This window comes from Mastigoproctus giganteus, chromosome 5 (genome assembly GCF_048544385.1).
Source record: "Mastigoproctus giganteus isolate SK-2022 chromosome 5, ASM4854438v1, whole genome shotgun sequence".
NCBI classification, from domain to species: domain Eukaryota; kingdom Metazoa; phylum Arthropoda; class Arachnida; order Uropygi; family Thelyphonidae; genus Mastigoproctus; species Mastigoproctus giganteus.
In genome coordinates this window covers 161613593-161630602 of record NC_143579.1, presented here as the reverse complement: position 1 = coordinate 161630602, position 17010 = coordinate 161613593, and the positions used below count along the sequence as shown (strand labels likewise).

Here is a 17010-nt window from a genome sequence, read left to right as displayed (position 1 = left end):
ACAGGCCAACGTCCAGTCTTTCCAAAGAGAGATAAACCCAGGACTGAGAAAATTAAGCCCTCAGCCCTTCGGAAGCCACCAGATGGACCCAGTAAATCAAAATAATGGGTACATTTAAATTTCTCCAATGGAATTGCCGTGGATTTCGTAGAAATAGAGATGACATCAAGGCTCTCCTGAGTAAGCATGAACCAACTTGCTTCTGCTTACAGGAGACGTATTTAAAGGCAAACGAGGACCCTTACTTACGTAACTGCTCAGTTATTCGCAGAGACAGAGCTGGGGATGCACCTGCCCACGGAGGAGTCGCTATCCTTGTGGGTAACCATAACCCCTTTCAAGCTGTGCTTCTTACCACTAATCTGGAGGCTGTAGCAGTTCGTCTTACAGTTGGGTTCCTTTTAACTGTCTGCTCCATTTATTTGCCACCTGGGAACGACACCGCCCAGGCAGACCTTGACGATCTCATCAAGCAACTGCCACCCCCTTTTCTATTATTGGGGGATTTCAATGGACATAATCCGCTGTGGGGTAGTTCTGACATCAACAGAAGAGGTCGGATTATCGAGCGATTGCTTGAAAACAATGATCTGGCCCTTCTAAATGTGGGATCTAACACCTTTTTTCACTCGGCTACCCGTTCATTTACTGCCATTGATCTTTCCATCTGCTCCCCTTCCCTCCTGCCTCTGAGTACATGGGAGGTTGAAGAAAACCTTTATGGTAGTGATCACTTCCCCGTGTTATCCACCATTTCAAATGGGAGACAATGTCACCAGTCGAGGATACCACGTTGGAAGATCGATCATGCCGACTGGAATGCCTTTCGTCATCTGGCAACGTTTAATACCACTATAGTCGGCCAGGAGCCAATTAATCAGGCAGTAAAAGACATCACAGAAAGTATAGTCCAGGCAGCAGCAGTTGCAATTCCCAGGACATCGTCCCGCTTTCCACGTTTTCCAAAACCATGGTGGAATGGAGAATGCACAGCAGCTAGGAAGGCTCAAAACAAAGCATGGGGAATATTTCGTCGTTACCCCACCACAGATAATTTAATAGCCTTCAAACGTGCACGTGCCAAAGCACGGTACATTAGACGTCAGAGCCAAAAGGAATCTTGGATCAAATTTACATCTTCCCTTACACGGGCCGCCAATCCCAAAGTCATCTGGGACAAAGTTCGGAAAATGAAGGGCAAATACAACTCACACCCTTCATCGATCCTGGAACATAATGGATGTACAATTGCAGATCTAACTGCAATTGCAAATACTCTCGGGGAGACATTTGCTAAAGTGTCTTCAGAAACAGCTTACCCCCCAGAGTTCCTCGCACACAAGCAGAGAGCAGAAAAACATCACCTAAAGCTGTCCTCTAACAATCGCGAGGAATACAATCAGCCCTTTACACAGTGGGAGCTGAAAGCAGCACTCTTACTCTCCAAGGCGAGTGCTGTTGGGCCAGACGACATCCATTATGAGATGATTAAACATCTTTCATCGGAATCCATGGATCGTTTGCTCTGTCTCTATAATAGAATCTATATTGAAGAGACATTTCCGGACTCGTGGCATGTGGCAACTATCCTTCCCTTTCCGAAACCAGGAAAGGATCCAAAAACACCAAACAATTACCGTCCTATTGCTCTGACGAGCTGCTTGTGCAAGATCCTGGAAAGAATGGTCAATGCTCGTCTCTTGTGGTATTTAGAAGCTAATGACCTCCTTTCCAGGATACAGTGTGGCTTCCGAAGGAATCGGTCAACACTTGACCATTTAATCCGCTTGGAAACATCTATACGTGATGCTTTCCTAAAACGTGAGCACCAGGTGTCAGTTTTCTTTGATATGGAAAAAGCGTATGACACGGCTTGGAGATATGGAATTTTAAAAGATATATAGGCCCCGGGTGCCAAGCGTTATAGTGATCAAGCGATTCCCTGAGTGATTTCTAGAGCGTTTTTGTCAAAGCTACAGTTATTTTCATTTGTAAAAGTTTTCTTACGTTCCCATTAATTATTTATTAACTTAGTATTACGAATTGTAACTAAGTTACAGGAAGGAAATTCACCTTTCTTTTTTTCTCTTTCAACTAACGCATTAACCCTTATACCGCTTGGTCACTCTAGCGGCACTGCTCTTGCCTCCCCGTGGCGGGGCCGGTAACCTGGGAGAAGAAATCCACTCTCCCGGGGCTGAAAGGAGCAAAGATGGAAAACAATTCTTTTCCACCTTTAGAGCCATCGAGCTCAAGACTAGAAAAAGACACCGAAAATGACTATTCTCAACCAAAGAGGTTGAAAACAACCCCACAAGAGGAAATACCAGCTTTCCTCATACTACACTCTCTATCAGAGTTGCCTCTGAGTAAACTGTCCCCATTCCTTATTCAAAAATGCATCGAGTCTGCTGCAGGCTCACCAAAAACAGTAAAGCGGCTCCAGTCTGGAGACCTTCTTGTAGAGACTATGAAACCACAGCATTCCGAAAAATTACTAAAGATGACTACTTTTGGCGGACAACCAATAAAAGTTACTCCCCATGCCACCTTAAACTCCTCGAAGGGAGTAATCGCAGAATGGGACTTGCTAACTGTATCAGAGGAGGAGATAGTTCAAGAACTAGGTAAACAAAAAGTCATACAAGCAAGGAGAATTATGACTCGGAAAGATGGTGTGCTTGTTCCCACTAGGAGCATAATTCTTACTTTCAGCTCTCCCATCCTACCATCATCTGTCAAAGCAGGCTATCTCCATTGCCGTGTCCGGCCTTACATCCCAAACCCAATCAGGTGCTACAAGTGCCAAAAATACGGACACTCCCAAACTGCATGTCGAGGTGAGTCAGTATGTCCAATTTGTGGATCGAAGGAGCACAATCAAACTGAATGCACTGCTACGACTTCTGTTTGCCCAAACTGTAAGGGTGATCACCCAGCTTTTTCCAAAAGTTGCGAACTTTGGAAGCAAGGAAAAACAATCCAGAAATATAAAGTTGAAAATAAAGTGACATATTCAGAGGCCAGAAGGCAAGTACTAAAAACAGATCGAACACGTACATATGCAATGGCTGCTAAACAATTTCAGTCAATAGGTACACAAACAGATGTTGCTGTTCCCCCAAATATGTCCATCGCTAATTGGGCACGCTCCATTCTCTCTGCTCCCAAACAGTGTCCTTCGCAACAAAAAACTGAACAAGCCTGTAATACCCCAATTACCATTCCAGCTAATGTAAACCCAACAGCAAAACAAAAAGTGACAGAAACTATGGTACTGAAACCACCAAATCCAAGCAGAATGGATATTGACCAGCACAATGACTCCGAAGAGGCCATATTAGAACTTCATGCGACTGATGAGATGGACGTAACACGCCCCTACTTTCCAAAGAAAGACAAAGGAAAATCGGATCGATGTAAACAAGTCACAACTAAAAAGCAGTCAGAAACAAAAACAACCAACAAAACCGCTTAATGGAAAGAATTCTTCAATGGAATTGTAGAGGGTTTCGCAGTATAAAAGATGATATATGTGATCTCATCCACCGTTATGATCCAGCAGCCATATCCCTTCAGGAAACTTATTTAAATTCACAAGTTTGTCCTACTATAAAAGATTACTCTATCTTTAGAAGAGATAGAAGTATCGACTCTCCAGCCCATGGAGGAGTGGCGGTTCTTATAAGAAACAACGTACCATCGAAACATATTGCTCTTCAGTCTCCCTTTGAAGTAGTGGCAGTGCGCATTGACATTGGCATCACTCTTACAATAGCCTCTATATATATTCCTCCTAATTTCTCATTTTCTTCAGATGACCTAGAAAATCTAATAGAACAGCTACCGTCTCCTTTCTGCTTACTTGGAGATTTTAATGCTCATCATCCGATGTGGGGATCTCTAACAATTGACAAGAGAGGCAAGTTAATAGAATCCCTTCTGGACTCTTATCAACTTACCCTTCTGAACACTGGTGAACCTACCTATATTCATTTTTCGACAGGATCCATGAGTGCAATAGACCTATCAATCTGTTCTCCTTCCTTATATAGTATTATGGAGTGGTCGGTTCTTGAAAATCCACTAAACAGTGACCACCTTCCGATTCTCTGCAAGCTGCAAACACGGGTAAACTCTCCTTCACTACGTCGTTCCTCTTGGAAATTTCGTAGGGCACACTGGTATGAATATGCCTCTCATGTGCAGTTAGACAACAAAATAATCCAATCTCAACCCATAGACAATGTCACAGAACATGTAACTAATCAAATATTACGAGCTGCTACCTCTGCAATACCAAAATCTTTCTCAGGGAAACGGAAACATAGTAATTACTGGTGGAATCAAGATTGTACACACGCCAAACAGTACAAAAATAGAGCTTGGAATTTATTTCGTAAATTTCCCACAACTACCAATCTAATTAACTTCAAAAGACTGAAAGCCAAGTTCCGCCAAATAAGACGAAAAGCAAAGAAAGATGCCTGGATCAGCTTTTCCTCGAGCATAAACAAGGATACAGACAGCAGAATTATCTGGAGGAAAATACAAATGCTTAATGGCAAATACATTCAGTCCCCAGCTACAATACTAAACTGGGAAGGGAAAGAGTTGTCATCCCCGGGAGAAATAGCAAATGCCTTAGCGGAATCATTCGCCAGTATATCAGCAATAGCCTCCTACAAACCAGCCTTTCAGCAAATTAAAAAAACTGCAGAGCAGCATAAGATTAATTTCTCCACCAGAGTTTCACATCCATATAACCAACCATTCACATTAACAGAGCTTTTTGGAGCGCTCAATAAAACATCAAATAGCGCTGCTGGCCCAGATGGGATCTACTATATAATGCTGAAACAACTGAACGACAGAGCAAAAAGATCACTGTTAAACTATTACAACCGAATATTCTTAGAAAATGCTTACCCTATCTCCTGGTGTCACTCAATAGTTCTAGCCTTCCCAAAGCCCGGAAAGGATCGTACCTTTCCACATAATTATAGGCCAATTTCACTGACCAATTGTTTAGGCAAAGTCCTGGAAAAAATGGTTCACCGGCGTTTAATCTGGTTCCTGGAAACAAACAACTTGCTAAATAGTAATCAGTACGGGTTCCGAAAAAATCGTTCCACCTTAGACGTAATGATAAAAGCAGAGTCAAATATACGGAATGCCTTCATAAGGGGACAGCATCTGGTTATGATTAATCTAGATATTCAGAAAGCCTTCGATACCACCTGGCGATATGGTGTTCTACAAGATCTTCATTCTTTCGGCTTGAGAGGTCATCTACCCCAATTTATTCAAAGCTTCCTATGCCATAGAACTTTTCAGGTCAGATACATGAATAATTTATCTAAAACATTTGAACAAGAGGAAGGTGTACCACAGGGTTCCATTCTGAGTCCAACGTTATTTGCAATAAGAATCACCAACATGACAAGGGATGTACCAAATACAGTACAATCGTACATGTTCGCCGATGACCTCATTATCTCTACTCAATCCCAGACTATGAACACCATTGAAAGGCAACTTCAAATTGCTATAGCTAGAATAGAATCATGGGCATTGCGGAACGGTTATTCCCTAGCAGAAAAGAAGTCTGCTGCTATTCATTTCTGTAAAAAACGGAAACTACATCCGGATCCAGAAATATTTTTAAATAACAGCCTCATTCCTGTCACTACCAATTTCCGTCTGTTGGGTTTACATTTAGATAACAAACTTAACTTCGCTTCCCATATGGCATACCTCCGGAATACTTGTCTTAAAAAACTTAATATCCTAAGAGCTGTCTCTGCTATGTCCTGGGGTGCTGACAGAAGCTCTCTCCTACACCTCTATAGAGCTTTAATAAGATCGCGCTTAGATTATGGAGCACCTATCTACGACTCCGCCAGGAAAAGTTCTCTATTACGTCTGAACACCATCCAGCATAGTGCCCTTAGAATAGCTGTTGGAGCCTTCAGAACATCTCCGGTTCACAGCCTGTATATTGAGGCAAACGAATCCCCTCTGCATCTCAGGAGAAAAATGTTATTGTTAAATTATGCAGCAAAGATTGGAAGTAATCCAGCCCACCCCAGCTGGCAGTATCTGTTTGATCCTCAACACACCGTGCTATATCACAATAAACCTAATGAAAACCGCCCCGCAGGGATTCGACTGCAAGAACTCATGATTAGTTGGAAAATTAACTTTAAGAATATATTCCAAGACCTTGCCACTCCTGAACCTCCCTGGACTGAATTCATACCTCTCTGTGACAATTTCTTTTCAAGATGGGGAAAATCCTCCCTGGCAAATACCAACATTCAACAGCTACATAAACTGCATTCTTTGGAAAACTCAGAGAAAGTTCATATCTATACTGACGGCTCCAAAACAGATACGGCTGTTGGTGCAGCAGCAGTTTCCGCCACTTTCTTAACAGCTGCCTCTCTTCCCTCCGAATGCAGTATCTATACTGCAGAATTATTTGCAATAAAACTGGCTCTGGATAACATAAACAAATATCATATCAAACAATCTTTGATATATACAGACTCTTTAAGTGCAATCAGTGCCTTTCAATCTACCTTTCCTCCCTCTCATCCCGTTCTTAAAGAGATCCGGTCTAAATTATCTTACCATCAAACAGCCAACTACAAGGTTACCTTCTGCTGGATTCCTGGTCATGTTGGCATCCAAGGTAATGATTGTGCAGATGAGGCTGCTAAACATCCCGACTCTGGATCTTACAGTCAACTGAAAGCTCCATACACAGACTATAAATCCATTATTAAAAAAACATGTTGGAAACAATGGTCTGATCTCTGGCAATCTCAAACCAATAATAAACTGTTCCAGATAAAAAAAGCGCCCCAACTGTGGACATCTAGTTTTAGAAGAAACAGGCGACAAGAAGTAATTCTGGCAAGGCTTCGCATCGGTCATTCACACCCAACTCATCTGCATTTGCTTTTGGGAGAGACTCCTCCTAAGTGTTTTTTCTGCCAGTCGCAACTAACAATAAAACATATTCTCATTGAATGTCCACATCTTTCATCTGTCCGAAATTCCAGCTTCAGCTCCCTCTCCAATTTGCAGGAACCCTTAACGTTATCACATATTCTTGGCAACGAAGCAAATTTCGAGGATCTGTTTAAGTATTTAAAACGCATCAATTTTTATAATAGTCTCTAATCATAACGTGAAATCAGTGATACCCACACCATGAACAGGCACAATATGGCCCAAGAGGCCCTTGTGCCAAAAAAACCTCAAATACAATACAACAATACAACAAAAGATATATATAACTTTGGTCTTAGAGGACACATTGCCCTCTTTATCAAAAACTTCCTTACAGACCGGTCTTTCCAAGTTCGTGTGGGATCCACCCTCTCCCGACCATTCTGCCAAGAAGAGGGAGTTCCACAGGGTTCAGTTTTAAGCGTTACGCTTTTTGCAATCAAAGTTAACTCTATAACCGAACAACTTCCTCCTACCGTAAACAGTGCCCTCTTTGTAGATGACTTTAGCATCTTTTTGCAGTCATGCAATTTGAGGGTCATCGAAAGACAATTGCAGCATGCCATAGACCACGTCAACTCTTGGGCAGTGACTAATGGTTTTAGGTTCTCGCCACAGAAGACCGTTTGCGTACACTTTTGTCGCAAACGGAACCTTCACCCTGAACCAGAACTTAAACTCGGACAAGACATCATTCCAGTAGCACCTGAGACAAAATTCTTGGGGCTCATTTTCGACAAGAAGTTGACATTTTACCTTACATTCGTCAACTTCGGACAAGGTGCACAAGAGGGCTGAATCTCCTACGCTCTATTTCCTCCAATAAATGGGGAGCAGACCGCTCCACTTTGCTCAACCTCTATCGTGCACTTGTCCGATCTAAACTAGACTATGGGTCCCAAGTGTACACATCGGCTAGAAACAGCGTACTTAGATGGCTGGACCCAGTCCACCACCAAGCCATCCGCATTGCTACTGGAGCATTTAGAACATCCCCTGTCCAGAGTTTATATATTGAAGCATTTGAACCACCACTGTCATTGCGACAAAAGCAATTGTCTTTAAAATATACTGTTAAATTAAAATCCCTGCCAGACAACCCTACGTGGACGTCCGTTTTCAAGCCACAATGGGAAAACTTATATAACACTCGTCAGACTGCCAATCGGCCTTTTGGTATCCGTGTCCAAGATCTGCTCAGAGAGCTCGACATCACGGTAGACAATGTTGCCCAGTCACCAAGGCAATCACTTCCACCCTGGCATGCTCGCATTCCATCATGCGACTTCTCCCTTCAAAATTGGGGAAAGTCCACAACTCCATCTTCTGTCTACCACCAACTCTACGCTGCCCACCGTACCGAATATTCCGACTTCTTGCCTATCTTCACTGATGGCTCGAAGTCGGAGTTGTCTGTTGGATGTGCTGCTATCTTTCCAGGTCTTTCTATATCTGGAAAGATTCCCCAACAATGCAGCATATATACAGCTGAGTTGTATGCTATAGAGTTAGCCTTGGACCACATTAAAACCCATAGGTACCAAAAGTGTATGGTATACACTGATTCTCTAAGTTCACTGCAGGCTTTATCGGGTAGGAGGTATAATCCTCATCCATTTGTGACCCGGATTCAGCAGACGTTGCATTCCTTGTTTGAGTGTTCATTTGACATTCGTTTCTGCTGGATTCCAAGCCACATTGGGATAGTGGGAAATGAACTGGCAGATGCTGCGGCCAGGTCACCCGAACCCCAAAACAGTTATTGCCTGTTAGTCCCCTATACAGACTACAGGCAGTTAATACACGATAAATTACTGTCCCAATGGCAACAATCCTGGCATGAGCAAGTCACAAACAAGCTCTATCAGATAAAGCCTGTAATCCGACATTGGCAGTCTAGTCTGCGCAGGAATCGCAGAGAGGAAGTTGTTTTAGCTCGGCTCCGCATAGGACACAGTCATCTTACACATGCCTTTTTGCTGAGGGCAGATGACTGTCCTATGTGTGAGAATTGTGACACCTATTTAAGTATACGCCACATTTTAACCGAGTGTCCACGTTTTAGACACGAACGTGATTTTTATTTTACCGCTTTTAGTCCTCTGGCTGAGCCTTATACACTCAGTCAGATTTTATCCGACAATGACAATGTTTCTGCTGTTTTTAACTTTTTAAAATCAGTAAACCTTTTTAATCGAATTTAAAATTCATTTGGCATTCCTTTGCTCATATGTTTTGTACTTTTACTCGTTTTATATCTTGACATGGTTGCCTAACTACATAGGTCACTGAATATTTTCACTTTTTATATATGACCGGTATTTGGCGCATTATAGCCTCAGTTGCTGATGCGCCAATAAACCCCAAACCAAACCAAACCAAATCCGTGGTGGTGGGCAGCCCGGGGCCTGAACCATAAATAAAAACATTATGAATTCTGATAATTTTCTTTCTTCTAAGGCCCCAACACGGTCCCTATCAGAAAACTTAGATAATGACCTAGATAGAGTCACTTTAGCAAAGAAACAAAGAATGGCGCTTCTGGCCATAAGGGCTTACCGAACAGCCTCCAGTGATACCTTACATATACTGCCAGGGAGACAACCTATCGATTTAATGAATATGAAAAGATGTTTGAATAAAGGCATAATACATACTGATTCAAAGGGTGCTGGCTTAAGGGTAAAAAAATACATCCTCACGTTATTAATTAAAGATAGTGAGAGAGATCTGAACTGATACGCCTTCGTGAGCATCATCAAACTGCTATTTTCTCTTGGATCCAAGGTCACAGTGGTGTTCCAGGAAATGAGTGTGCGAATTATGCAGCAAAACATTCTCCAGTATAGCCTCAACGTATGATCTAGTTCCATATTCTGATTATAGGAATATCAAAGACACTTCTGTGGAAAACATGTAACAAGCTGTTTCAACTGAAATCTGAACCACAGGTATGGAATCAAAAAAGAAATAATCCTAGTCAGAACCCGAACAGGTCATACTCACCTTACTCATTTATTATTGCTCATAGGAAATGATCAGAAATATCTATGTACCAGGGCCACCCTCAACAGTCACGCACTAACGTCCAAAGCGAGTTTTGAACTATTCAAAAGAACCCCATACCAGCAAGCCGGCAACAGCACGCGCAACCACACGCACACAATCATTCCCAGAAGTCAGGACAGCAGAAGACGAGGAAATAAAAAGAAAATAGCATAAAGTTTAAAAAATATGTCTTTATCCAGTGCTGCCCAAAGTAGTCCCCAAAGATTTCCTATTAATCTGGAGTGGTATCAGAAGTCACTGGTTGATGACGGTATAACTGTGCAGAGAAAGGATTTAGTTGTGGAGAGTCTTGATAAAGGATGAGCCAGAAAAATGCAGCAGGACGACAGACGAGGCAACAGGTTGTATTTTCATTTATGATGTGTTTACAATTTGATTGCTTGTATTAACATTATGGTTGAAAGTCTTCCTACGATTAAAAGCAGCATTGCAGAATGTTTGAAGGGCCTCGAAATTATTGATAGATATGAGTATCTCCTCACATCTCCAATCGTTGGGCCTTGTAAATGGAGCATTCAAAAAGTACGCGAGAAGAGTCTTCTGGTAGGCCACATCGACAGAAGACCGTATTAGAAAGTCTGAATTGGTCAAGTTTTGCATTAAACGAACTATGTCCAGTTAGTATGTAGGAGGTGAACAGTGAGGGTGAAAACTATTTCTGGTGCTCGATGGAAGTAGTGTAGTTACGTCAGGAACGAATTTTTTTTTGTGTGGCTCCTTTTTCGGTTGAATTCCATCTATTCTGCCAGATGTTGACTAACAAATTCCAACATCGGGTTCATTCAGTTTTGGGAACAGCCTGATGGTTAACAATGATTCCCTGGAATTCCGTAGAAATGCCTCTGCGGGTATAAAAGCAAAGACCTCTTAAAACAACATGCAGGTCAAGTGGTATAATGCCTGCAAGAGTCTGTAGAGCTGGAGTTGATACTGTTCGGCAAACGTGAAGTAGACGAAGGAGAAAACAACGTTGAACAGTGGATAACTTTGTACAGTTTTAAGTGCAGTGCGCCTAAACCAAAGACTCGTAGCATAGGTTGTAATTTAATGTACGTTATTGAACAGTGCCTGTCAGTCTACGTTCAGTTTCCTCTCACATATACGAGAACATCATTTTTTTTTATTTTTGTCACTCCACCATAGGTAATCACGTCACCCTCTCTGATTTTTTTCCTATCTAAAGCAAATTCAAATGTGACCGATTCTCACTGCTCCCCGGGTAGTTATCACATAAGCAAAATATGGCTGAAGTAGCCCTTTGCGCCAGAAACTCCCATGACAACCTGCTCAATGTAGTATATACATCGCACAGCTGCACGCTATAGAGTTACGCTTGGATCACATAAGAACTTGGTTACCAACGGTTTATTATACATACTGATTCTTTATCAACGATCAGATACACTACTCGTCCAACCATGTCCCGGATTCAACAGATGGACTTTTTTGAAAATTAATTCTGTATCCATTTCTACTGGATCCCCAGCCTCATTGGGATTTGAGAAAACGAACTGGCTAATACTACAACCAAAACATCAAGACGAGAAGAGGTAGTCCTTTCAAGGGTAAGAATAGGCCATACTTATCTGACCCACCTTTATTTACTCACAGGGAATGTCCCGCCACAGTGTCCACTTTGTAATATAAATCTGAGTATTAAACACATTCTCATTGACTGCCCTTACTATGAACAAGACAGAACTTCAACCCTGCTATCACTGGTTAATCTTCGTAGACCAATAACTTTAGAGAATCTCATTGGAGATGATGCAGATATTTCCGAATTTTTCAACTTCATAAAGCAAACAGGACTTTTTCATCAATTCTGAATTTATGAAACTTTTTCATCTCTTTGTATAATAAATGAATAGGCGCATTATGGCCAAAGTAGCTTATGCGCCATCAAACCTCCATATCAACAACAACAACAACAACTACAACCAAATCGGACTCTTCCAAGAAAGCTTACGGAACCCTAGGTTTAGCCCTGCTAGGGAACTGGTCTTATTGACCTTCCCGGGTCCACCTCCTGCCGTGGACAATAACCAGGATTCGGTGGTGCCCCATGGCCCTCTGGGACAGATGAACAACATCCCAACACCGCTCTACACTAACTTAAACACACGCCATTCCACACTTGGCCTTTACAGAGTACTGTGTACTACACAGGAGAGATAATCGAGGAAGTGAGGGAATCCTCTGGTGCCACTTGACAATACTATGCTATACTATACCAAAAGATTAATTTTCAGTTGTAAAAATATAAAAAGGACTATAAATCAATTCGATTCATGATCAGCTCAGTCATATTACAACGAAACAATCATGCTTAAGATATTTTCTCACCTTTATTTCCGCCAAGCATTTTTAGTAACAAACACACAATAGTATAAAGGGGTTTCTATTTCTATATTACTTTAACTAGCTGGATAGCTACTAAAACCACACTTATACTTTACTTTGAAGCGCAGTTTCAAAACACAATCGCAGCAGGTAGTTTTACTTAAACTCTTAACTGGCAGAAGGCACGTGACACCGTGTATTTTTGTATATAGTAGCTATGGCTGCGCTAAAGATCAATATTTTCTGTTATTTTATCCACTGAAGCACCGTGACCCTAAGCTTGTTTATGTGTATTTTGACGAAGTCGTTATTATTAAGGTTGAAATAATATTTGGATGACAAAAACCATTTGAATGCATCCTCCAACTTCAGTCTTCATCCATGCGAAAGTGTTCTGACAAAAATAATGTAAACCAAAGAATTTTTCCGGTGTTTTATCAAAACAGCCGAAATTAGCAACTGCCCTGACCTCCTCCTCCTCCACTAGTCACGTCTAGAGCAACTACATTACTTCTACGCCTCCCTCCCTGCCCGTTCGTTTACTTTCTCAATGTAACCATTCGCGGGAGTTTGCCGTCTCTCGCTTAACTGCCAAATTAGGAAAAGAACCATAGTGTCTAGGTTATCCAGAGGGCGCTGAGAAATGATGATGAAAATGGAGGAAGAAGAAGAAGAAGAAGAAAGCACTTAACGAATAAGTGAAGTATCCACTGTGTGTGGTGGTGCCTGGTGTGTGTGTGTGTTCAACTGTGTCCCGTTGGTACGTTTAGGCCGTGGTCTTATAGCCTTACTTTTTCCAGCCATGGTGAGTACAAGTTGCGTTTTATTTATGAAACTCTGCATTCCTCTTGGTTTTTATATCGTTGTTTTAAAAGACCTTTAATAAATGGGTCAATAAATAGTGTGAAATGATTGGCAAAAGAAGAAATTTAACTTATGAACAGCGAGAATCATAAAGCTGATTAAAAAGATAATTTAATTGTATTATAAGATAAAATAAGGCGCATTATATCAATTGCTGGATTCGGGCATTAAAAATTTAAATAAGGACAATATTTTCTCTTTTTATTCTGCTTACAGATATTCTGGTTGCCAAATATCTTAATTCATGCGAAAGTGTTCTGACATCACTTTCGCACTAATTATGGATACTCTTTTAGACTATGCTGCTAATTCTTAAAGAAGAGAAAATACATGTAATCGTATTTTTTTACAACAGCACCCCTCTCATTTTTTTCCCCTTGGGTTGTTCTCTTGAAAAATTCTTTTTGAAAATCATGATAATTATGGTAATTCTAGAACGTGAGACTTTCGAGCAGTTACCCCAATAAAGCGGTTGCGCTTCACTTCCTGGTAAATCGGTGAACGCGTAGTAAGTTGGAACTTCACGAAGCCATAAATACGTGGTCCTCACTTTTAACGGCGCTATCCTGTTATTAGATCTCCAAAAAGAATCATACCTTATAACCTATCCTAATCGGTAACAACTGACACAAACCAGCTACCCCTGGTCAGTATTTCCAAAATGTGGCAAATAAAAACGAATAAAAAATCGACTCTCATATGGTGTTTACTCCTTTAAGCTTACACAAAACCGAAAACCCCCTCCATCTAAGCATGATCCATTACACCTGTTTTTATGCAATATTAAAAATAACCATTTGAACTGTAATTTTCCATTAAATTGTTCTTTTCTGAACCTCATTTAGGATGAAATAAGTACCGAATTTAAGGCAAAATCGCTTAATACTTATGGAAATGCGTATGCCTAGAGCCTGATATGTGTGTGTGTGTGTGTGTGTGTGTGTGGTATGGGTGTTTAATGGCGCACAAGCTGCTGTGGCTATATTGCGCCTATTCATAGGTATGTTGAAAAGATAAAATAAATAATTAATGTGAAGACGGTTCAATCTCATTTCATTCCAGAAACTAATCACAGTCGCTTATACATTCCTATTTGTTTTAAATAACAGAAAAGTTCATTAATATTGGCATTTTCACCAATTATATCATTTAATGTTATTCGTTCACGGAAATTAGCCAGAGATTGAAATATTAAAGTTCGATGTTGTTGAAAATGTGGACAGTCAATCAAAATATGTTTGACTGTTAGATGCTCAGAGCACTGTGAACAAAGAGGAGGATCATCGCCTGTGAGTAGATGGAGGTGCGTTAGATGGGTATGACCTATTCTAATCCGCGCGAGTACCACTTCTTCTCGCCGAACTGTCTGAATGCATGAGTGCCAAAATTTTGGGTCCTGTTTTATCTGGAACAGTTTGTTATTTGTTTGTTTATGCCATAGCTCTGTCCATTGTGCATGAAAAGCTGTTTTAATTATAATATTATAATCAGAAACTGGAATAAAGGCAGAGGTTAAATCTGCTGTTGATGGATTTTTAGCTGAAATATCAGCCAACTCGTTCCCTTTGATGCCTGAATGTGCTGGGATCCAGCAGAAGTTCACTCGTTGCTGGCGATCTTCAATTTTCAATAGTAAATACTTGATTTGATTTAGTATAGGGTGATCCTTATAAGAGAAATTCTGCATTGCTCTAATTGAGCTGAGAGAGTCGGTGTAAATTAAATATTTTGCAGATGGGTGAAGACTCAAATTTTCTAGAGCTAATTGAATTGCACATAATTCCGCTGAAAAGCTGCTGTACTCAGGTGGAAGAGAGGCTGATATGATAGCAGAGGGAAACACTGCTGCTGCTCCAACAGTTGAATGAGATTTGGAACCATCAGTATATATCGGTAAGAAGTCAAAACAGTTTTGAATATGGCTAGCATGGAGTTGTTGCACATTCAGAGTTGGTAGACGATTCTTTCCCCATTGGAGAAAATAATTATCACAGGCTGGTTGAGGAAATGGGGTCCATGGTGGGCAAGAATCATTCTTTCTGTGCTGCCTACTCTGGAGAGGAACATTCCAATTTTGTGCTATTTCAAGGAGCCGTAGGCCTGCTGGGCGTATTTTATTTGGTTTATTTCTATAGAGATTGTGAAATGATGGATTAAAGAGATATTGTTGGATGGGGTGCGAAGAACAGTTTCGTATTCTGACTGCATATTTAAGTAGTAACATTTTTCTGCGGAGGTAAAGAGGGGGCTCATGGGCTTCAATATATAGACTATAGGTTGGTGATGTCCTATAAGCACCAAGAGCAATCCTCAGTGCATTGTGTTGTACAGGATCGAGCCATCGTAATACACTCTTTCGAGCAGAATCATAAACTGGGGCACCGTAATCTAACCGAGATCTAATCAGTGCTCTATATAAGAGCAGCAAAGTTGTACGATCTGCGCCCCAAGACTGGGCAGATAGAGCTCTAAGCATGTTCAGCTTTTTCAAACAGGTAGTACGTATTACTTTAATGTGCTCAAGGAAATTTAACTTGCTGTCTAATATTAATCCCAAGAATCTAATATTGTTGGTAATCGGGATGCTGGAATTTGATATCCGGAGTTCGGGGTCTAAATGTAATTTGCGTTGGTTACAAAAGTGGATAGCAACTGTTTTCTGATGGGAAAGCCGATATCCATTGAACTCAGCCCATTTTTCAATTTTATTGAGGGACATTTGCAATTGCCGTTCAATAGATCTCATGTTCTGAGAGTGGCAAGAAATGGAGAGATCGTCAGCATAAAGATAGGCTTCTACAGTATTTGGAAGTTCTTTGGAAATGGAATCAATTCTAAGGGCAAATAGGGTTGCACCCAAAACCGACCCCTGTGGTACTCCTTCTTCCTGCAAGAAAGTAGAAGAAAGGGAGTTTTGGTATCGAACCTGGAAAGAGCGGATCTGGAGAAAGTTCCTAATGAATATAGGCAGGTTGCCTCGTAGACCAAAATTATGTAGGTCACTGAGAATGCCATACCGCCAGGTTGTATCGAATGCCTTTTCTATGTCAATGGAGACCATGACATGGTGTTCATTTTTCACAAAGGCATTGCGAATTTCAGATTCGGCCTTGATCATCAGATCTAGAGAGGACCTATTTTTGCGAAAGCCATGTTGACAATTACTCAATAGTTGTTCAGTTTCAATGATCCAGCTGAGTCGACTGTGGATCATTTTTTCAAGAATTTTACCAAGGCAACTTGACAGAGAGATTGGCCTGTAACTATTAGGACTGGAAGGATCTTTTCCAGGTTTCAAAAAGGGCAAAACTGTAGCATGGTGCCAAGATGTTGGATAAGTATGTTCCAGGAAGATCCGATTAAAGAAAACTAGCAGCATTTGTAAGTTTTGCTCATTGAGATGCTGCAGCATGACATAATATATGCCATCTGGCCCAGCTGCACTGTTTCTCGTTGTTTTTATGGCTTGTAGAAGTTCACAATATTCAAGGGGCTGATTATACGGAAGTGATAGCGAGGTTCTAAAGTTAATGGGCCTCTGTTCGGTGGAGGTCTTAATTTTTTGGAATTTCGGAGTGTAATTTGATACAGCAGAGACTTCGGCAAAGGTTTTACCCAAGGCATTCGCTATTTCTAGAGGACCAGAGAGTTCTTGTCCATTGTATGAAAGAATTGGGGAAGGGATGATTGGAAACTTCCCAGAAAGCTGTCTAA

At 41.1% G+C, this 17010-nt stretch overlaps 1 protein-coding gene across 1 annotated transcript in view; it reads left to right on the top strand.

Annotated features, from left to right (window-relative positions):
* The first annotated feature begins 13083 nt into the window (after positions 1 to 13083).
* LOC150085799 (myosin regulatory light polypeptide 9-like) overlaps positions 13084 to 17010 on the top strand; it is a 111315-nt gene continuing 107388 nt past the window's right edge. The window contains exon 1 of the mRNA XM_090373491.1: positions 13084 to 13237. Within this exon, the coding sequence (XP_090229617.1) occupies positions 13235 to 13237 (3 nt within the window). The 5' untranslated portion in view covers positions 13084 to 13234. The remainder of the gene's footprint in view (positions 13238 to 17010) is intronic.